At 43.7% G+C, this 23,575-nt stretch overlaps 1 protein-coding gene across 2 annotated transcripts; it reads right to left on the bottom strand.

The window, feature by feature from the left end:
- Positions 1-5,466: 5,466 nt before the first annotated feature.
- e2f2 (E2F transcription factor 2) lies at positions 5,467-23,037 on the bottom strand. 2 transcript variants are annotated; one of them, XM_024146214.2, is made up of 6 exons: positions 22,239-23,037; positions 10,314-10,416; positions 9,863-10,082; positions 9,300-9,579; positions 8,253-8,487; positions 5,467-7,982 (listed from the first exon to the last, which is right to left on the bottom strand). In XM_024146214.2, exons 1-6 carry the CDS (start codon positions 22,500-22,502, stop codon positions 7,702-7,704), a joined length of 1,383 nt encoding a protein of 460 aa, XP_024001982.1. In that variant the 5' UTR covers positions 22,503-23,037; the 3' UTR covers positions 5,467-7,701. The 2 variants fall into 2 exon arrangements, with proteins under 2 accessions (XP_024001982.1, XP_024001983.1); XM_024146215.2 differs by lacking the exon at positions 22,239-23,037 and adding an exon at positions 14,890-14,994.
- Positions 23,038-23,575: the final 538 nt, after the last annotated feature.

Below are 23,575 nucleotides of genomic sequence, written 5' to 3'. Positions count from 1 at the left end.
AACATCTCAAGGATGGTCAATGGAAACAGAATGCACCTGAGCTCAATTTYGAGTCTCATAGCAAAGGGTCTGAATACTTATGTAAATACGTTTTTTCTGTCTTTTCTTTTTTATAAATTTGCTGAAATATCTAAAAACCTGTTTGTCATTATGGGATATTGTATGTAGATTGATGAGGGGGGTAAATTATGTAATCATTTTAGAATAAGGCTTTAATGTAACTAAATGTGGAAAAAGCCAAGGGGTCTGAATACTTTCTGAATACACTGTATATRCAAAGGTATGTGGACACACCTTTTAATGAGTGGATTTAGCTATTTCAGAAACACCTATTGCTGACAGTTGTATAAAATCGAGCACACAGCCATGCGATCTCCATAGACAAACATTGGCAGTAGAATGGCCTGACTGAAGAGATCATTGATTTTCAATGTGGCACCGTCATAGGATGCCACCTTTCCAACAAGTCAGTTCGTCAAATTTCTGCTCTGCTAGAGCTKCCCCGGTGAAATGAAAGTGATGTTATTGTGAAGTAGAAATGTTTAGGAGCAACAACGGCTCAGCCGCAAGCTCACAGAATGGGACCGCCAAGTGCTGAAGCACGTAGCGCGGTCAAAAATCGTCTGTCCTCGGTTGCAGCACTCACTACCGAGTTCCAAATTGCCTCTGGAAGCAATGTCAGCACAATAACTATTCGTCTGGAACTTCATGAAATGGGTTTCCATCACCGAGAAGCCGCACACAAGCCTAAGATCACCATGGAGCAGTGGAAACTGGAGTTCTCTGGAGTTCTCTGGAGTTCTCTGGAGTTCTCTGGAGTTCTCTGGAGTGATGAATCACACTTAACCATCTGGCAGTCTGACGGACTAATCTGGGTTTGGCTGATGCCAGAAGAACGCTACCCGCCCGGATGCACAGTGCCAACTGTAAAGTTTGGTCGAGAAGGAATAATGGTCTGGGGCTGTTTTTCATGTTTCGGGCTAGGTCACTTAGTTCCAGTGAAGGGAAATCTTAGCGCTACAGCATACAACGTTATGTTCTAGACTATTCTGTGCTTCTAACTTACTGGCAACAGTTTGGCGAAGGCCCTTTCCTGTTTCAGCATGACAATGCCCCCGTGCACAAAGCGAGGTCCATACAGAATCAGTTTGTCGAGATTGTTGTGGAAGAACTTGACTGGCCTGCATAGAGCCATGACCTCAACCCCATCGAACACCGTTGGGAGGAATTGGAACGTCGCYTGCGAGCCAGGCCTAATCGCCCAACATCAGTGCCTGACCTCACTCATGCTCTTGTAGCTGAATGGAAGCAAGTTCCCGCAGCAATGTTCCAACATCTAGTAGAAAGCCTTCCCAGAACAGTGGAGGCTGTTATAGCAGCAAACGGGGGACCAACTCCATATTAATGTCCATGATTTTGAAATGAGAAGTTCGACGAGCAGGTGTCCACCTACTTTTGGTCATTTAGTGTATGTTCCTACATCTGGACAACATGGGCCTGGGAGGCTCACAGGGATATTGTTATCCACAGTGCTCTACCAATGATCCATTTTTCAACTCAATACTTCTTGTCATTTCAACTTTAAAACTGCAAAGCTTTCTCTGCTGCAACAACAAAAAATCTCCCTGCACCATGATGGAATGTGTAGAATTGCAGGAAATGAGTTTGAAAACTGCCAAATGATCTCTCCGATGCCAAGAGATGGGCCTTTAAAATGTTCCTTCCCAGGGAGCCAGACTTGGTTCGTCCCGATGGCATAGTAAAAACTCCTTGTATGCTATGTTTTGTCTATTTCGAGTTGTGTCCTGATTTTGAGGCGGTCCCTGATTCATTTGTTATCATAAAAAAAGGGGCCCCGACCTCAAGAAATCTAAGAATCCCTGGCCCAAAGAACATGCCCCATGTACTTGTGAGCATAACAAATTGGTTCGGTGACCCAATTAGCTACACTCTTGTTTTCCAAAATTGTTTTCTGTGGCCTGTGTTGGCTCTGTGCGTTAGGGTTGATGTAATGCAGACATTTCAGATACTCCCTGCCTGCCTATAACAATACCCTCCTTCAGTTACCATGCAGGGCTACTGGATGAAGCAGGGCCTTTGTGTGGCTGCTGCTAAGTTTGTTGGGGTCCTTTTGTGAGACTAGGACTGAGCAAGCCGGTCTGTTCAGCCACACACACACACATGCACACACACGCGTGCTCACACACACACACACACACACACACACACACACACACACACACATACAGAATAGCCATATAGGACTATAGGAGAGAGAACACAGAGAGAGTGTGAGATAGAGAGAGTAAGTGAGTGTGTGTGAGATAGAGAGAGTAAGTGAGTGTGTGTGACATAGAGAGAGTAAGTGAGTGTGTGTGAGAGTGATTGAGTTAGAGACAAGAAGAGAGAAAGGAGACCATTTAGAAAACACTTACAGAGGTTCATTGTCTTTTTTGTGTGTTCATATCCAAACTGCCTCTATCTTCACCCTTTCCCTTTCCCTTTCTCCCTCCCTCTCTTCCTTATTATCCCATACACACTCTTTCAATCTCCTGTACCATAACGCTCTCTCGCTCTCTCTTCCTCTGCCTCCCACAATATCACTCTCAAACGAACGCTTTCTCTTTCTCCCTTTTTCTTTTCCTTCCTGTTCTGCCTTCCTCACTCAGAACCTCCCATCTCGACACAGCGTCCTTCCCTCTGCTCAATCAGCACCCTTCCTTCTGCAGAGAGGCAGAGAGTCTTCTAACGTTTCACTTCTTGTATTGAGGTTCTTCAGCTCTTGTTCTTGTGGAGGTCTTAGCCATGGCTTCTAGTTAAGGTTACTTCTAAGACAGAACCCCCGTATTCCCAGGTTTACCATATAAGAGAGCGAGAGAGACAGAGAGAGGAGAGAGTGCAGCAATATTTAAGATTTAAGACAGTGTTACTTTAGGGAAAAGTTCATATGGACTCTTTCTTGAGAAGAAAAAAAAMCCCCGGCTGAGAATCAACTGAACTGAACTGGTGTCCATTTCAAGTATTTGTTTTAAAGCACTTATTGAGAATAGCTTCTAATATGGCACAGTAGCAATAATAAGGTCTTAGTTTGACGTGAGTGTCTACCACTGTTTTGGTCAAAACGTGTAAAGCGTCTATGAGTATGACCCACTGTGTGCAGCATTCCTCCCCTGGTGGGGTCACACTCCATCCGTTTTGTCTCCCCACCCTCCCAAATACTGTGACACACATGACATCACATGACTTGTCTTCCGCTAACGTTATCATGGTAACACCAACATGTTTTGAACGGTGCTTAGAAGCTCAACTTATTTATGGATGTAGGAGTAATCCGATTAAGTCATGTCACTGTCAGTCACCGTCAGTCACTGTCTCAAGGAAATCAACACCCAGCCCGAGTGAGTCTCGATCCTCACACACCTGACACTTTCAACGATGGCTGCCAATTTCATTTCAAACCAGACAATTTCCATGTTTATAAATTCAATTACATCCAGGTTTCCCCTAGTAGCAGTCTGAAGAAAGTCCGTTTTGGGTTGCGGCTAAAGTCTGGCTTGTGACAATAAATATGTTTTTTTYATTTTTTTTTATCACATTTTATTGGTCACATACACATATTTCACATGAAAATTCAAGGCTTTCATTTAGGTTCAGAATTCAAAAAAGTATGTCCATATTTGAGGACCAGTCTTTCCGAGCATGTAGCAGAATTAAAGGCCCATTCCGTAATTTACGGCTGTGAGTATCACATCTGGCCGTGATTGGGAGTCCCATAGGGTGGCGTACAATTGGCCCGGCATCGTCTGGGTTTGGCCGGGGTAGGCCGTCATTATAAATAAGAATATGTTCTTTAACTGACTTACCTAGTTAAATAAAGGTTCAATTAAAAATACTAAAAATCACAGACTCAGCCTTTAAAGTGTGACCTGTGACAGGCCTGGAGAAACCCTGCTTTTTTAACGGATTATAGAGCAGGTTGCCAGAGGTTGCCAGAGGCATAGGGAGAACAGAGGCATGTTGTATGTCACACTAGTCTGTGGGTTTGCGGTGTCTGACAACCTGTTAAACACGTAGAGTTGCGTTCAGCATTCACCAGCCACATAACCTAATCATAGACACCTAGGCTGCGGGCGAATATTTGTTTGGATGGGATTCAACTATTAATAATGATACATACAGTACGTGTGGGAAACGGTGTGATATTCCATTCTTCCAGATAAATCTAAGTTACTCTGATCCTTCTTCATGTCAAAATAGAGCCTTTGAATCGAAAAATTCTATCTCCACACACCTGAAGGGCACTTTCCCTAGTTATCTGGCCTTCTATGCCAGCCAGCTTTCTAGCCTCTCCTACTATTCTCTCATACTCACAAAGGCCTATAAGACCACCAGAATTAATTTCCTTCCAGAATCACTGTTTATTTCTGGGCTTTTCCTTCTCCTTCATCCTCTCCATTGCACACCAATGGGACAAACGCGCCAGGACTTGTTTCGTTAGCTGGTCGACTAGCTGCCAGCCATTCAGTTAGTCAGATGGCTCAGGCTAGATTGTGCTTTCCCTTACAAGAGAAACAAAGCATTTAAGTTGAACTTCTAACTATCCTTTGATGCTTTTCATTGTCTTTGGAGAGAGAATGATAGCAGTTAGGTCTCTGCCCAACACCAATCAAATACACATTTCATCTTAGCGCTTTCTTAGCAGTGAAATAAAGGTTTATTGGCCTGAGGTTACTTGGCTACCATGGCTGGAGAATCCCATTGTGTCCAGTTCCATCGGGACCCCTAACCTCTGACTCCTTGACCTTAGCTTCATCCACTATCTATTGTCTGCAGGTTGCCCCTGACAACCTTCGAAGTCCAAAGAATGACTCTGTGGCTTTTTATGTTTTCGTCCACCTGTCGGGGTGTAAGTTTATAGCTGCATCAGTGTTATTGTCATTGCTCATGTTGTTCTGTTCAGTCAAGCCATGGGAATGTCACAATTCTATTGCATCAATGTGCCAAGACATGTCCTCAGTTATTGTGCCAAATTCTAACACAGATCGGATTGGATAGTGATTCCCAACTAGATGTTGTGGAGCTAAGAAAGCTATACTATATATGCTGCAGCATTACTGTAGTACATTTGTATTCAATTCTATGTTGATACYGAGGTTTGTGTTTGAATCTGTTACCATATTAGCCAGAATTCTCTGCTTTGAGGATTAATTTGAAGCTAGTCTGAACAGGATTATTTGTTCATAAACCMGAAAAAAAATTATAAGTGGTTCTAATAAACTCACTCTTAAGAAAACAGTTTGGTTTACGATCGGACTTGACCAAGCACACCCTGGAACRGAGTTTGCTGATTTCCAGACAGAAGAGAACAATGAGGCATCTACCATTGACCTACATTGGAGAACTGCTGCCTGCCATGAGAAATCAATGAATGATGTCATAGGAAATAGACAGAATGGCAAGTTTACACCATGGCTTCAATACTTTATTCTTTTCAAACCAACCACAATATTACAAAATATTAAGTGCCGCATGTCAAAGACAGTTGCTTTTTTACAAATCGTCAGTATTAAAAACATAAATGATTTCAGGAAAAAAAATTATAAATACAAATTAAATTCTGTACAGTTACAAAAAATGATGCACAATAAAACATTTTAAATAAACAATTTTTGTATTCAAATTGTCTACAAATCTACAACTTAAAAAAACACCCATTTCCCAACCTTCCACACACACACACACAAACCACACGCACACAAAATATTCAAGTTTGTTAGGACAGGACAATTGACTTTACCCGCATTGGGGAAGAGGCAGAAAACGCACCAACACGGAAATCATGCTCAAAGACGTCTTGAGATGGGTTTTGTTCAGTTTGGTGCGAACACAGCCCAGTCTAAAAGACAGAGGGAGAAATCTGACCATGGCGTGTAATTTCGGCTCTGTCTCCCAGGTTTAAACTACCACACACGTGGGGCCATGCCTTCATACATTTTTTGCTCTTTGTTCCCTATTATGGGTGCATGGCGAGCGTTCAACAACACACAAACCACCATTTAATCAAAGACTTCATCTCGTTTCAAAAGAAGTGGGAAATTAAAATTGCCCTCTAGTTAATTTTAATTACTGCCTAAATCAAAACACCCAGATGTTGTTGCGTATTATCATCCTTACTAGATTATTTCCTTGGAAATATAAAGTCATTTGTTACTACAAATTCTAGATACTACAAAACACCGATCAAATGCATCTTGATAGAGAAGCTTCACGATGTGAAACCCAGCTGCCGATTCCCAAGAGCAAAGCATGATACTCTAGTCAGTCACATATCGACTAGGGATCACCACGCAGATGGATAATATCAGTCACCAAAAAGACCCTGGCTACGTCCCAAATCGCACACTATCCCCTATGACCTCTGGTCAAAAGCAGTGCGCTATATAGGGAACATTTTGGAATGCAGCTTCTGCGTCTTTGGCTATGGGTCCAGAACTGCTTCTAACGAACCTCTATGACAGGGGTGTCAAACTCATTTTACAGAGGGCCGGGTGTCTGTTGGTTTGAGTTATTTCCTTCCAATTTGTGTCCAATTAAGACCTAGACAACCAGGTGAGGGGAGTTCCTAACTAATTAATGACTTTAATTCATCAATCAAATACAAGGGAGGAGCAAAAACCTGCACATACGCCATGGAATGACTTTGACACCTGTGCTCTATGATTAGATGTGGACACATTCTGGCATGGGAGACAGAATACTTCACCACCTGACCTTCCATAAAGCTTGAGGCTCGATGTAGTGACCAGGTCAGGTCCCCAATATAAACAGATGTCTTGGGAACACCCGACAACTACACCCTACCCGTACTCCTACACCTCGTTGAAACGTCACATTAAGTTATCACCTGGGTCGTGATCAGTAGGGCACAATATTTCGAATAAGTTTTGCAGCGGACAAAGAGAAAATCTGTTCTTATTGGAGACGTTCAGTAGTACCTCCCCGTTTCACTTCGGTTTTAAAACATACACCGAGTGATTCAACCTTCTGAAGCTGGCAAGTTACAGCTGACATAATACAATGCTGCCCCCTAATGGCCAAAGATACGCACTATAAACATTTAGACTTTTGAAGTCACAAAGAAATCCTGAGAGTTATTAATATAACACCCCCAACCCAAAATGCCCGAGTTTATTTTTTTGCTGATCATCAGATATGCATTAAAAAAAAATGTGCTGTGTCTATATTTTCAAACAGCACATAGCATTTTCACACAGCATAGAAACGAGACGGACACAAACTGTCCACTATACAAATACACAAACCACAATGCTGAGAGCTTCATAAGCTGGACACACACAGCGCACACAAACCAGTGTCAATCCAGGCACTACCCTAAATCCAAACCCAAAAAGTATACACATGTATATACAAATGAACAGACACAAGGGGCCCGTTTTAGACAAATCATTAACGTGGTATAGACACGGCTAAAGCAAAGGTTGATGGCTTCATAGTGTAACATTTCCCCTCACCCCCTACCTCTACTCCTTCTTGAATAGGGACAGGAGTTTTCCCTTGACCAGTTATAGCCTATATTATATATACTCTGAGCCCTAGTTATTATAACTAGGGCTCAGAGTTGCTTCAGGTCAAGTAACGTGGTCGTAACTAGGCTATAATCCCATCCGCTCTCTCCCTCCCTCAGCTCTGGAGCAGGTCCCCCAGGTCGTAGGTGTCGAAGAAGTCGGACACGCCCTCGCCATCCTCCAGCCCCCAGAGGTAGTCGTCGTGGTCGAGGTGCGGAGAGAAGCTGACGAAGGGGGCGTTGGGGTCGGGGGTGAACCCGGGGCCCGGGAGCTGGTCCTCTGTCATCTGGAGCAAGCTGGGGGGCAGGCCCAGGAGGCCCTCTACGTCCAGGAGGGTGGTGGTGTTGGTGGTGGAGGTGTTGGGGAGGGATACTGACGCAGGTCTGGAGAGTTCAGCTATAGGGAGGGCGGAGAGGGAGTGAGGATGTGTTAGCGACTGGACACCCCCTTTGCGACACACGGGACTGTTTAGAGGAGGGTGCAACAGTACAGAACGTTCAGATGGAACGGTATTGTGTAGAACAGCTACGACTGTCTGTCATGTACAATTGGAAATCGTATCAGGTCTATTCATTCTATTGCTATCTGCAACGTTCAGGACTTTTCACATCACTGAATAGACCTCAGCTGTATCAGACAAGACAGGCCCCCCCCAGTTCAGCTTACCTTCCATGGGCTCCTGCTTGACGTCGGTGTATTGGGGCTCCTGTTTGATAGTGGTGTACTGTGGTGGTGCCATGGCGACGGAGGGGGTGGCAGTGTGACCCAGCGGGTGATGAGGGGAGTCTTTCCTGGGGGTGGTGGTGTTCTTGACGGGGCTGGCATCCTCCAGGCCCTCCTCGGGACAGAGGTACACCTCGATGGGGCCGTTCTTACTCTTCAGGTAGATCTGTTGGGATCCCTGTGGGTACAGGACAACAGGGAGATGTAGCAATGATGCACCACGGGAAGTGAGGGATAGTGAGCAGGATTGGTAATTGAATGGGCTCGGTTTCAAAATGTCAGAAGGGTAAAGTGTATTTTTGTTATACAAGAGGATTGGCTTAGTAAGAAAGTGTGTGGCATATCCTTGTCAGGAAGAGGTACAGGGACTGACGTTAAGGTCTGAAAGGCTCTCGCCCATTGGGCGAGGTTATGATGACCTGCCCGGAAATGTAAAGACGACTGGAATTCTTTGTCATTTGGTTGTTATCACTAATTAAAAATCACTTGTCCAATGGGGCAACCACAGAGCAGGCCCAACGTGCACACCCATGTCACTTGCTCCAAGTAATAGGGGCGGCAGGTAGCCTAGTGGTTAGAGCRTTGGGCCACTGTTCCCCGGTAGGCCGTCAACCTTAAAGGTTGCTGGATCGAATCCCTGAGCTGACAAGGTAAAAATATGTCGTTCTGCCCCTGAACAAGGCAGTTAACCCACTATTCCCCGGTAGGCTGTTACTGTAAGTAAGAATTTGTTCTTCTTGGACTTGCCTAGTTAAATAAAGGTTACACATAGGGCAATCCTTGGAACAGCCGCTGTGTTTTTTTTCACGTCTACTTCAGCTGTATTGTGCCACTGTTCAGTTGGCAGAAAACATTTTTCAAACGGTCAGGTACTAACTGAACTTTTCCAGTAAGAAAAGCAATTGCCGTTGTCTGTTGCAAAATGTTTTGCTACAGTGTGCCCAAATGAACACTACCCAGCTCTCTATCTATGACTAGATGACCACTCACCCCCGAGGACTCAGGCACCTCCAGCTTGGTTTCTGATGGGGCCTTGACGGCGATGACCGTCTGGTCCTGCAGGCTGGTTATAGACCTGATGTCCTGGTAGGTGACGTAACCTAGTTGTCCCTGGTTGTCCCCGTGTTCGGTCAACTCCTTGAGCTGGGTGCTGCTGGACGTGATCAGGTCTTCCAGGGCCTTCTCGGCCCTCTCCAGCTCTCCCAGCTCCTTCCTCAGGGCGCACGACTTCTCCCCGCTGCTGGCCGAGCCCTCGAACACGCCACCCACCCTAATAAAATGATTTTTATTTTTATGATGAGCCACTACAGAGTACATACATTGTACATCATGGTATAGATAGATCACGGTCAGGTGAAGTTGGAACTTTCAACACTTTAAGAAACGATTGTCTTTCGATTACAGAGCAAGGTGGACCTATCAATATATCACCAAGGAGTAGAGGCTAAGGAGTTGAAAATGGAATTGGGCCCACCTACAGCCGAAGAATGAGAAGTTACTTATCCTAAGTGTTGACTTGTCCTAAATGTACTTGTCCTAAGTGTCCTACTCACATCCACTGGATGTTGTTCTTGGACTTCTTGCGGATCAGCTGCACGCCCTCCAGCACGTTGGTGATGTCATAGATGCGTCTCTTCTGCACCTCGAGGACCTCGGTGGCCCAGTTGAGGTCCAGCACGCCGTCAGGTGACTCGCTCAGCAGGCCGACAAACTTCTTGGTCAGCAGACCCAGGGAGGTGTCGTAGCGCGTCCGCTCGCCGGGGGACTTGGGCGCTGAGGGTCATAGGTCATACAGGAGATGAGGTAAGAGAGTGGATTTGTGTACGGTGGACTATACATATGTGAACTCAATATTATGGATTGGGAAAAGATCTACATGTAGCTTGTGTGTTTGAGTATAAAGAATGTATGGGTGATTATGTTGTCTCGCTTTATGCAACCCGTCACTTATTTGGTAATGAAGACAGTAGGTGGCAGTCTTTTTTCACTGATGCAGACACTCACTTTTGGGACTAGGGATTCTGGCTGTGGCCACACTCCCCTTTCCTTTGGGAGTCCTGAATTCTGGGAGGTAGAGGGGGTCCTCCAGGTCCAGCTTCCTCTTGGCCTATGGGGGGGGCACAAAGAAGAGGAAAAAAGGGGTTAAAGACAGCTTGAGAAGGAGTGTGTCCCAATAATATCTCCTTTCTCCTGAAGTTTGCACTCGTTCACTACTCCCCACACATGTCAAATCACTGGATGGACAACGTAGGAGGCATGGGCTAGAGAGTTTTGCACTATATATCTCCAACCAATAATTTCCTTTCAAAAAGGGGAGTGAACACGTGCACACTTTGTGAGAAAGGACGGATTATTAAGATGCAGGGAGTCTATTGGAACCATTCCCCAGTTTGAATGCTTAACAAGTCCACTTGACATGTAACTATGTCCTATAGAGCTGTAGATCATGAGGATAGGATGGTCGCAGGCCATAGAATAAAGCCCAGCCCGTCCACTGTGGTGTGAGATCTGTGCTGCCAGTATGCTAATGCTAATTGTGGCTGTTGAAAAGCGACAAAGTCGTAATTGTGGTGGTGGTCTCAAGAACTGTGACAAAGGCCATAACATTCTCAAGCACTTCTAATGGGGGGAGTGTGTGTGTGTGTGTGTGGACCGCCACTGACGCAACGCCCCTCACTGACCACATCCCCCTGTTTCTTCTCCTCCTCCCGAGTGACCCCTTTCCACTTCCCCACTCAACCATGGACGTTCCTCTTCACATACTCTCTTTCCCACCTCCTATGGGCGCTTAGCTCCTCCTCCGCTCCTCCCCACCCCGATGACCAGTGTGTACTCGTCATAGCAGTGGGTTCTTCAAATCAGATAGGTGAACGCGTTGCCATATCGACGACAAACAGAAATTAACCACTGCTATCATACACACTCTTATGGACGCACACAAATAAATAAGACCACCTATACACACACACACACCTCCGATTTTGCATCACACGTATTCACCACTATGCTAAGGTCATTTTAACTGACTGCTATTACCTCACAGAACAAAATGTATAAGATCTCCAAAGCCTGCGTTTACCTCAAACCTTATTTTCAGGGATGGCTGGACGAACCAGAGGTCACTTATTTCCAGGTTTTAGAACTACAAGTTGGCGAGCTCTATTAGACAATGCTGTGCGGATCTGATCCCACCTCCCATTTTAACCTTGCAACCTCAGTGGGAATGATACCTGCCAATCAACATTGTCCCTCAAGCTTGGTTGTGGCTAACTCCCGTTGTTGTACAGACTAGTATGGCAAGCAAGCGATTGTGATAATGTAATTTATACCATGGAAAAGGTATAACCTACTTACAGCATATGTTTGCATCAAATGACCTTCTCCTTTAAAGTCGTGTAATGATTATTAGTGCTGAGCGATTAACGGAAATGTAGGATATTTTTCGATTTTTAAACAACTAATTGACTGACATTGGTTCAATTATTTTGAATTCCATTTCATTCAGTATTTTTCTGTGAGCTCAATGCACACATTGCGCCGGTTCTGCAGACAGATCAAGCCTGAACTGTGCGATGTAGTAGGAAGCTGTTGTTTCCAACCGACCAATATTCCGCATAGTTTAGCGCAGAAAACGTGGTAATTACTACAATTACCATAATCCATTGCGCGCCTACCGTTCTGTGTTTTTTTTGTTGGAATATGCCTGCTATCTAAAAAGAGACAGAAGAATTCCGATAGAGAGCAGTTGCTTCTCGAGGAATCTCTACCTGAAAAAAACACGATCTAAGTGATTGATAGGTGGTTGATAGAAGTCATAAAAGTATTCCATTTTTACTTTTATTTTTTTATTGTGATTTTGTCAGACAGCATTAGGCAGCAGCTCTACAAAAAATTAAGATCAAGTAATGTGAATAAATGATGGTTATTAACTGATAATCAGTAATGGGCAGTGACTACCACCGTGTGACTTTTATTAGGCCCAATTGTTTTATTCGGTGTTGTTACAGCATTCAACCCACATAATGCGCGGTGCATTTAATGTAAATTTTTTTTAATAGAAACCGAAATCAGAGACTATTTTCTTATACTCGAACCGAAACTGAACCAAGCTCAAAAAAGACTAATCGCTCAGCACCAATGAGTATATATATATAAGCCTAGTATTTGTCTACTAGTATTTGTCTTACAAAATACATCAGTGACACCATTTAGGAGATTCAGGTTGTGAGCATGGTGCTTCTGATCAGGTTGACAATGGTCTTCTAATGCATGTCTGGTTACAGTAACATCTTTAACGCACATCATTTCCCGCTTGCTTCCAGAGAAGCGTAGGCCATTGAAAGAGAGAAATTAAAACTACAACCGAAGTCTAACAGGTCTAACGTTCAAACGTTTTCTAACTTAGGATGTATGGATTTGATCTAGGTATTTTCACTGTTGAACAAGCGTGTATCACCTGCACTAAAATATGTCATGCTTAGAATGTAAGGATTCTGTGCCTTTTTGCTGCTGGAAGAGGACTGCAGATGGTTTATTATGGTTTATTATTGTTAGACACGCCGAGTCCAAAATGGGAGGTTTAAAAAAAATTATGAGGTTGTTTTCAATCCTCCGGAACGCATCTTTAATAGGACTTCAGAACACCCCCATACTGCAGCAATGGTATGCCCCCACTCCATTCCAACACACTAAATTAGGACCAGATTATAATGTGCTCAGTGGCAGTGGAGGGGAACCAAGCAGAACATTGAACATCTGCCCTGGGGTACCGCATGTACTGCTGGTTGAAAACCGAGAGAGAAGTGGTGTTACCCCCCCCACAGATGTGTGTGTGTGTGTGTGTGTGTGTGCGTACACACAACTCCATAAATCTCGTTTTACAAACCGCACAACCACACACGCCAGATCACAGTTGGAGAGAGGGCATGTCAAATGAGACTATGCTCTGCTTCAGTGTGGCTACAGACACAACCCAGCATGTGCCACGAAGGCCACATGTCCACAAGCTACAAATCAAACCATGGTATAAACTATGTGACGCATGTCATGATCTGACGCTGCAATAGGCCTTATGTACTAAGTAAGGTCATTACAGTACAACTAGACACACAGACTACAGGGTAGAATTAAACAAATGTGTAGTTTTAACTTTCACCTATGGTTTTAACTGCACTGGTTCTCTTTTTTTCTAACCAGGAATAGGTTCGAATCCAGGCTGTATCACATCTGGCTGTGATTGGGAGTCCCATAGGGCGGCGCACAATTGGCCCAGCGTCGTCCGGGTTTGGCCAGGGTGGGCAGTCATTGTAAATAAGAATTTGTTCTTAACTGACTTGCCTGGTAAAAAAATAAAAAAATGGTCTGGAAAAACTCCTATCTCTTAGTAAAACCCATACTTTACTACAGTAGATCTGAGAGGAGATTTGAGAATGTGAGCAGCATGTGGCTTTGAATTGAACCATGAGAGAGAGAGGGACAAGGGATGACATTGTCCCTCTGTCCTCCACCACATGTCCACCTGTCTGTCAGTGACATATGGCACAGCCACACACAGCAGGTGGCAGGGAAAGACAACAAGAGGACCTGTCTAACCCTTCTAGCACACACACACACGTTTATTTCAGGGGCTACTATATATTGCTATTACTAGGCCTAGGCTAGATTATAGTCAAATTACTCTACTTGTCTTTCACACACAATCGCATCTGTTAAGATTTTCATTAGTAGTCTATCAGTAAGCCTGCTACTTATGGTAAATACAAAACAATACATTCGTAATAATGATCAATTTATTGTCTAGTAGTGGGCTTGTTTGTTCCCCTCTAACTTGTTCAACCTGTATTAAGACATGATTTCTCCTTTTGACCAATAAAGAGGAAGGAAATGGCCAAGTGGCTAACTAGAGGAGCGATTGAGTAAAAGATAGCACCGATCCCACTCTTAAACTCTTTTCAGACCACCTCATGGATTAAACATGTGACCCCCTGTGTCATCTTCTGGAGACTGGTCTAAATGCAACCGGTCAATTAAACCCCAGAGAAGATGACATGTGGTGGTTAAAATGGCCACCTTGCATTGTATCTAACTCGAATGGGCCTCCCCTTGAACATTTCACCACAGTTTTGCCCTGCAGCGGCCCGGCTTAGGCCTGTGAGTTTGTGTTTGTCGTGAGGTTTTGAATGGGGAGTCAGCGCTTTGCCTTTTGGCGTGGGAAAATGCAAGGCCTATGTCAGCTAGCGTACCACAGGCGAGGGGGGGAAGGAAAAAAATACAAAAATCACTCAACCACCAAATGCTAACACAAAGTTATGTACAGAGAGACACAGAACATAACGAGTCACACACACACACACACAAGCAATAAATTAAGCTAAAAGAATGTCATGTTCAAACATAGTGAGTTAACAGCTAACTACAGCAATTGTCAACACATTAGCAGGCCATTGCTGGCGATCTACTTTAAGTACATTTACATGGTCCCGTGTGGCTCAGTTGGTAGAGCATGGTTTTACAAGGGTTGTGGGTTCGATTCCCACAGGGGACTAGTGTGAGAAATATGTATGAAAATGTATTTACTTACATTGACAAGAGTGTCTGCCAAATGACATAAATGTATTTCAATACACCCGAGTCCCTCCTTCACAATCCATTCTTTATCTCCATGACCCATTGCGTCATAATGTCTCAACCCACAGCCGTTATTGCCTCATTCTAAGACAGTGACTAAGCGTCTTCACCCTAAACGTGCATGTAAGTTCAGCTGTCCTTCCACGCCTCTAACTCACGCCATTTCAACAGATATGACTGGATTTTCCTCCAGAGGCATTTCACAAATCTGTGTCACATGAACCAAATGGTTTCAACAGACTCACTTCTAGCTACTGGTGTGTGTGTGCGCGTGTAAACCTTCTCTCTCTCTTCAAACGCCGGTTCAGTTACGTAGAACCTAACTGCCAAGACAAGGACAAGTTTCAATATGTGTGACAAAAAGACCCGTTCAACACCAAGCTAGCCTACGTCCCTCACACATAAAAAAGACGGCCCCATTCCCCATGCTACTGGGGAATGGAGCAGGCCAAAAAGAGAAGAGGGAACTCAAGATAACAGAGAGAAAGAGAGCTTTTGGCTGGAGTGTAAACAAGGGGCAAAGTGGGCAATCTCACACCCCAGCACCCTGAGCCCTAGCCTAAATAGAGGCTGACCATGGGGTCCCAGAGAGGGGTGAGGGCATAGGCAATGATGACATGAGGTAGTGATGTGTGGGGGTAGCTAGTACATCACCGAAACCTACAGCACTTTATTTTTTACATTGTAGAATAATAGTGAAGACATCAAAACTATGAAATAACACATGGAATCATGTAGTAACCAAAAAAGTGCTAAACAAATTTAAATAGATTTTATATTTGAGAATCTACAGTAGCCACCCAAAGAGTAGCCACCCTTTGCCTTGATGACAGCTTTGCGCACGCTTGGCATTCTCTCAACCAGCTTCATGAGGTAGTCACCAGGAATGCATTTCAAATAACAGGTGTGCCTTGTTAAAAGTTACTTTGTGAAATTTCTTTCCTTCGTTTTTTATTTTTTTATTTCACCTTTATTTAACCAGGTAGGGCAGTTGAGAACAAGTTCTCATTTACAACTGCGACCTGGCCAAGATAAAGCAAAGCAGTGCGACAAAAACAACACAGAGTTACACATGGGATAAACAAACGTACAGTCAAAAACACAATAGAAAATCTATGTACAGTGTGTGCAAATGTAGTAAGGTTAGGGAGGTATGGCAATAAATAGTAGTGGCAAAATAATTACAGTTTAGCATTAACACTGGAGTGATGGATGTGCAGATGATGATGTGCAAGTAGATACTGGGGTGCAATAGAGCAACAAAAATAACAATATGGGGATGAGGTAGTTGGGTGTGCTATTTACAGATGGGCTGTGTACAGGTACAGTGATCGGTAAGCTGCTCTGACAGCTGATGCTTAAAGTTTAGTGAGGGAGATATAAGTCTCCAGCTTCAGTGATTTTTGCAATTCGTTCCAGTCATTGGCAGCAGAGAACTGGAAGGAAAGGCGGCCAAAGGAGGTGTTGGCCAGCCAACGAGAGCATACAGGTTGCAGTGGTGGGTAGATATGGGGCTTTGGTGACTAAACGGATGGCATGTTGATAGACTACATCCAATTTGCTGAGTAGAGTGTTGGAGGCTATTTTGTAAATGACATCGCCGAAGTCAAGGATCGGTAGGATAGTCAGTTTACGAGGGTATGTTTGGCAGTATGAGTGAAGGAGGCTTTGTGCTGCGAAATAGGAAGCCGATTCTAGATTTAATTTTGGATTGAGGATGCTTAATGTGAGTATGGAAGGAGAGTTTACAGTCTAACCAGACACCTAGGTATTTTTACCTGCCACATATTCTAAGTCAGAACCGTCCAGAGTAGTGATGCAGGGGGCGGCAGGTGCGGGCAGCAATCGGTTGAACAGCATGCATTTAGTTTTACTAGCATTTAAGAGCAGTTGGAGGCCACAAACAGAGTGTTGTATGGCATTGGTCTATATCGACATAACCTGAAAGGCCACTCAGCAAAGGAAGAAGCCACTGCTCCAAAAACGCCATAAAAAAGCCAGACTACGGTTGCAACTGCACATGGGGACAAAGATTGTACTTTTGGAGAAATGTCCTCTGGTCTGATGAAACAAAAATAGAAACTGTTGGCCATAATGACCATCGTTATGTTTGGAGGAAAAAGGGGGAGGCTTGCAAGCCAAAGAACACCATCACAAACCGTGAAGCACGGGGTGGCAGCATCATGTTGTGGGGTGCTTTGCTGCAGGAGGGACTGGTGCACTTCACAAAATAGATGGCATCATGAAAAGGAAAATTATGGTGGATATATTGAAGCAACATCTCAAGACATCAGTCAGGAAGTTAAAGCTTGTTTTGCAAATGGATCTTCCAAATGGACAATGACCCCAAGCATACTTCCAAAGTTGTGCAAAATGGCTTAAGGACAACAAAGTCAAGGTATTGGAGTGGCCATCACAAAACCCTGACCTCAATCCTATAGAAAATTTGTGGGCAGAACTGAAAAAGCGGGTGCGAGCAAAGAGGCCTACAAACCTGACTCAGTTACACCAGCTCTGTCAGGAGGAAATGGGCCAAAATTCACCCAACTTATTGTGGGAAGCTTGTGGAAGGCTACCCGAAACGTTTGACACAATAAAACAATTTAAAGGCAATGCTACCAAATACTAATTGAGTATGTAAATTTCTGACCCACTGGGAATGTGATGAAAGAAATAAAAGCTGAAATAAATCATTCTCTCTACTATATTCTGACATTTCACATTCTTAAAATAAAGTAGTGATCCTGACTGAGTTGCTGCGTGGGGTGCAGACTGTTGGCCGGGGTAGGGGTAGCCAGGTGGAAAGCATGGCCAGCTGCAGAAAAATACTTATTGAAATTCTCGGTTATCGTAGATTTATCGGTGCTGACAGTATTTCCTAGCCTCAGTGCAGTGGGCAGCTGGGAGGAGGTGCTCTTATTCTCCATGGACTTTACGGTGTCTCAACTTTTTGAATTAGTGCTACAGGTTGCAAATTTCTGTTTGAAAAAGCTAGCCTTAGCTTTCCTAACTGACTGTGTATATTGGATCCTGACTTCCCTAAAAAGTTGCATATTGCGTGGGCTTTTCGATGCTAATGCAGTACGCCACAGGATGTTTTTGTGCTGGTCAAGGGCAGTGAAGTCTGGAGTGAAACAGGGCTATATCTGTTCTTAGTTCTACATTTTTTTTTTGAATGGGCATGCTTAAGATGGTGAGGAAAGCACTTTTAAAGAACAACCAGGCATTCTCTACTAACGGACGAGGTCAATATGCTTCCAGGATACCCAGGCCAGGTCGATTAGAAAGGCCTGCTCGCTGAAGTGTTTTAGGGAGCGTTTGACAGTGATGAGGGGTGGTCGTTTGACTGCGGGCCCCTTTCGGACGCAGGCAATGAGGTAGTAAGCACTGAGATCCTGGTTGAAGACAGCAGAGGTGTATTTAGAGGGCAAGTTGGTCAGGATGATATCTATGAGGGTGCCCATGTTTACAGATTTAGGGTTGTACATGGTAGGTTCCTTGATAATTTGTGTGAGATTGAGGGCATCTAGTTTAGATTGTTGTATGGCCGGGGTGCTAAACATATCCCAGTTTAGGTCATCTAACAGTACGAACTCTGAAGATAGATGCGTTTGAGTCAATAATTTGTGACAAAGTAGGGGTGTAATACAGAAGATAGCCCTATTTGGTAAAAGAGCAAGTCCATATTATGGCAAGAACAGCTCAAATAAGCAAAGAGAAACAGCCCATCATTACTTTAAGACATGAAGGTCAGTCTATCTGGAAAATTTCAAGAACAAGAAAAGTTTCTTCAAGTGCAGTCACAAAAACCATCAAGCGCTATGATGAAACTGGCTCTCATGAGGACCGCCAAAGAAAAGGAAGATCCAGAGTTACCTCTGCTGTAGAGGATAAGTTCATTAGAGTTACCAGCCTCAGAAATCGCAGCTCAAATAAATGCTTTACAGAGTCAACTGTTCAGAAGAGACTGCATGAATCAGGCCTTCATGGTCAAATTGCTGCAAAGAAACCACTACTAAAGGACACCAATAAGAAGAGACTTGCTTGGGCAAAGAAACACAAGCAATAGACAGACCGGTGGAAATCTGTCTTTTGGTCTGATGAGTCCATATTTCCGATTTTTGGTTCTAACCGCCATGTCTTTGTGAGACGCAGAGTACGGATGATCTCCGCATGTGTAGTTCCCACCGTGAAGCATGGAGGAGGTGGTGTGGGGGTGCTTTACTGGGGATACTGTCAGTGATTTGTTTAGAATTCAAGGCACACTTAACCAGCATGGCTACCACAGCATTCTGCAAAGATACGCCATCTCATCTGGTTTGTGCTTAGTGAGACTACAATTTGTTTTTTAACATGACAATGACCCAACAAACACCTCCAGGCTGTGTAAGGGCTATTTGACCAAGAGGGAGAGTGACAGAGTGCTGCATCAGATGACCTGGCCTCCACAATTATTTTATTTATTTATTATTTCACCTTTATTTATCCAGGTAGGCCAGTTGAGAACAAGTTCTCATTTACAACTGCGACCTGGCCAAGATAAAGCAAAGCAGTGCTACAAAAAACAACAGAGTTACATGGGATAAACAGAAGTACAAACAAAAGTACAGTACAATCACCCGACCTCAACCCAATTGGGATGGTTTGGGATGAGTTGGACCGCAGAGTGAAGGAAAAGCAGCCAACAAGTGCTCAGCATATGTGGGAACTGCTTCAAGACTGTTAGAAAAGCATTACAGGTGAAGCTGGTTGAGAGAATGCCAAGATTGTGCAAAGCTGTCATCAAGGCAAAGGGTGGCTACTTTGAAGATTTGTTTAACACTTTTTTGGTTACTACATGATTCCATGTGTACTTTCATAGTTTTGATGTCTTCACTATATTCTACAATGTAGAAAATAGTAAAAATAAAAAACCCTTGAATGAGTAGGTGTGTCCAAACTTTTGACTGGTACTGTATGTGTCAAACTGAAACCTGAGAGCACTCCTTGACCTTCTGTCTTGTTTTTCAACTCGGGAGTAAAACTCTTGTCAAACATTTACGAGTTAGTTGTAGTATCATCCGCACAGGAAACACAGTATTTCACAGCACGCCAATCACTCAAACATCATAGCAGCAACCACTATAAATATGACACAGGTTATCTATAATGAACTATTAACTCTCTAGATTTAGCTTCCACTTGAGTGTAGGAGTGCCCTAATACAATATCAAGGTGAATATGACTAGTATGATGTTGACGTTTGACCAGCTGTTAGTCTCTGCCAAGTTGTAAGTATCCATGACAACCTGTGAAGTGGTCCTGTATGGCTCAGTTGGTAGAGCATGGTGCTTGCACTGCCAGGGTTGTGGATTCAATTCCCGGGGCCACCCATACATAAAATGTATGCAAGCGTGACTAAGTTGCTTTAGATAAGTGTCTGCAAAATGGCATATATTATATAAGTATCTGTGAGTGACCCATATTTGAGATCAATTCTACTCCCATTTTCCCCAATGAGAATGACTTCAGCAGGGAGAAGGATAACGGCTCGTTCACAGTGTAACCCAAAGTGTTTACGAGTAACAGGGCATGGCAAGAGGATGTCCTGCTCTACCACTTCTTCTGACACTATTATCATTACCAAGTTTCCAGGGCAAGTATAGCTGGGCCCCAGTTATAGGCTATAACTAGTTGTAACTTGTAATCTAGCAGTAACTAGTTTTATAACAAAATGTTCCTGGTCATTAAAAGCTCATGGTCCTAATCCTAAAAGTAGGATAGAGAGGGGTGATGCATACCCTGATCGCCTGACCTAGTGCCATGGTCAGACTTGGCCTAGAATAGGAAGTAGACATTAGGACAATGGTGAGTAATACACAATGGAAATTGCATTGGCCCAGACATGTGACGAGCCAAGTTAATGTCATTGTATTAGCGCAAAGCACAGGAGTAGTGTTCCCCTCAATATTTAGTCCTAAAGACAATATCAGCCTGGACGCACACACTGAACCCTGGGTGTGTGTGTTAATCAGCAACATGTCATTATCTCCCTTAAGACTACTCCTCTGTGTGTGTGTGTGTGTGTGTGTGTGTGTGTGTGTGTGTGTGTGTGTGTGTGTGTGTGTGTGTGTGTGTGTGTGTGTGTGTGTGTGTGTGTGTGTGTGTGTGTGTGTGTGTGTGTGTGTGTGTGTGTGTGTGTGTGTGTGTGTGTGTGTGTGATGTTTGAACATACAAATTGTGTCAGCTCCCAAGAAAAGTGAGTGGTTGTCCAGCTGTGACCTGTGACCTTTGTGGATGGACACAAACAGGTTGAGCCGGGTGTATATGACCTGGCTTGGTTGGTTAGTGACAGCTGGGGGCTATGGCTAAACAATGTGTTAAGCTAAATGGCATTTTTCAGCAAATTACTTGCATTGGCTGATTGGGCATTATGAAATGAGTTCCCTGTCCAGGTGGTGCATTTCCTCATTCATGTAAGGTTTAACTAACATGGTCCAAGTACATCCAGACAGTCGTGAAGAGGGCACGATAAAACCTATTCCCCCTCAGGAGACTGAAAAGATTTGTCATGGGTCCTCAGATCCTCAAAAGGTTTTACAGCTGCACCATCGAGAGCATCCTGACAGGTTGCATCAGTGCCTGGTATGGCAACTGCTCGGCCTCCGACCGCAAAGCACTACAGAGGGTAGGGCGTACGGCCCAGTACATCACCGGGGACAAGCTTCCTGCCATCCAGGCAGTGTCAGAGGAAGGCCATAAAAATTGTCAAAGACTCCAGCCACCCTAGTCATAGACTGTTCTCTCTGCTACCGCACGGCAATCGGTACTGGAGCTCTAAGTCTAGGTCCAAGAGGCTTCTAAACAGCTTCTACCCCCAAGCCATAAGACTCCTGAACAGGACTTTTGCATTGCCCCCCCCCCTCCACTGCTGCTACTCTGTTATCTATGCATAGCCACTTTAATAACTCTACCTACATGTACATAATTACCTCAATTACCTGGATACAGGTTCCCCCGCACATTGACTCTGTACCAGTACTCCCTGTATATAGCCCCGCTATTGTTATTTACTGCTGCTCTTTAATTATTTGATATTCTTATCTCTTACTTTTTGAACCATACATTGACATGTAGAATGAGAAATCACCCTGTGCTTGACAGTTTAAATGTCAAGCACAACTCCGATGAATATTCATACCGGTGAAATGTAAGAATATTTTGCCCATAATTTGGCGTATAGTCAGTAACGTTAATTATCAAGTGGATAACAGTAATATCGATTGTTGGTAGTTTACATTTTTTTTTTTTTTTAAGTCTTACCGGGAGTCTGCCGGAGGGTCTGATGGGTTTAGCTTCAGGTCCATGGGGAGTTCCATAGAGGCAGTTCACCCTTTGTTCGGCCGCTGTCGTGTTGCAGATTTGGGTGAAGTATCCAGCCCGTACAGAGTTCATCGGTGAACTGCATAACCCGGTGYTGAAGAATTCTGTCTTCACTCCAGACAAAACTTTATTCTGTGAACACGACAGCCCTCCWACAGCACCTCGGCCAGACGCAGGAGAAACGCCTTTGGGCAGCCGCATCATTTTAGTAAATTTAAATAACGACTGTGTTCAAATCAAAATACGTTTAGCTACTAGCAAAACTCAAATATTCCAGAAAACTGTATTCACGACAGTGAATGAAAGGAGTTGGAGTCTTTCCGATACGAACTGGAAACGATGTCTCACAATTCGTAACTAGTTTGATAAAAGTCCGAAGAATTTCATAAAAATACTATTTAGTTATTGATGTGCAAAATGCATAAGTGAAATACCTAATCACCAGAGATATCCTTTGAGTATTTTCTGAAGTTAAACGACTTGCATTGCAACCGATATTATACTTGATGTGTCCAGTTGAGAGAAAACGTAGACGTTGCCTAGCTAGCTAATGATTTAATAGCTAAATAAATAAACAACAAGTATATTTGCAAGTCCAGAATGGGCAAACTTTGAAGTTTACGTCTTGAGAAGCAGAATCCTCCAGAAATACAAAGTTTAGGCGTATTCTTCAGATTTTCCGTAGAGAAGATACTGCCACGGTCCGGTTCTCTGTCCAGCTAAAAAGCTTAGCTCTTGATACAAGGGAATTGGAGTTCGGAARAACTGCTTTTTTAGCGCCAAATTTCGTCCCGCGAAATTTGGATCTCCCGCGGTTAGAGCGCATCTTTGATTGGTCCAAAGCGACTTCGATTGTTACATTGCGCATATATTTGCATAAAACAGTTGAAGCGGGGCGTACCCAGCCTTAAGGGAATAGTATGTCTATGTGTGGTCATTTTAGGGACAAAGTAAGCCATTTCGAATCAAAAATGTTAAATAATAACATGCTTTTATAACCTACTGATAAGCAGTACGACATGAGGAGCAAATGCATCTAGATATTATTTTATTTCCTCTCTATAGAGTAAAGTACGATTATGTAGGCCTAGTCAACCCTGATGTTATTATAGACCCGCCTCATAATATCTCCTTGTAAGAAAAACTCATCTGAATCAAATCAGCCTTCCTTTTAGTAAACAGTGTATTTCATATCCTCAATAAAACAATCAAGTGAAGTTCTATGTGATAATCGAATGACATCTGCTTCTCACTAGTTCACCAAGAGAACAGGAATC

This window comes from Salvelinus sp. IW2-2015, unplaced genomic scaffold (genome assembly GCF_002910315.2).
Source record: "Salvelinus sp. IW2-2015 unplaced genomic scaffold, ASM291031v2 Un_scaffold16326, whole genome shotgun sequence".
Classification (NCBI taxonomy): domain Eukaryota; kingdom Metazoa; phylum Chordata; class Actinopteri; order Salmoniformes; family Salmonidae; genus Salvelinus; species Salvelinus sp. IW2-2015.
This window is presented reverse-complemented; position numbering and strand designations above follow the sequence as displayed.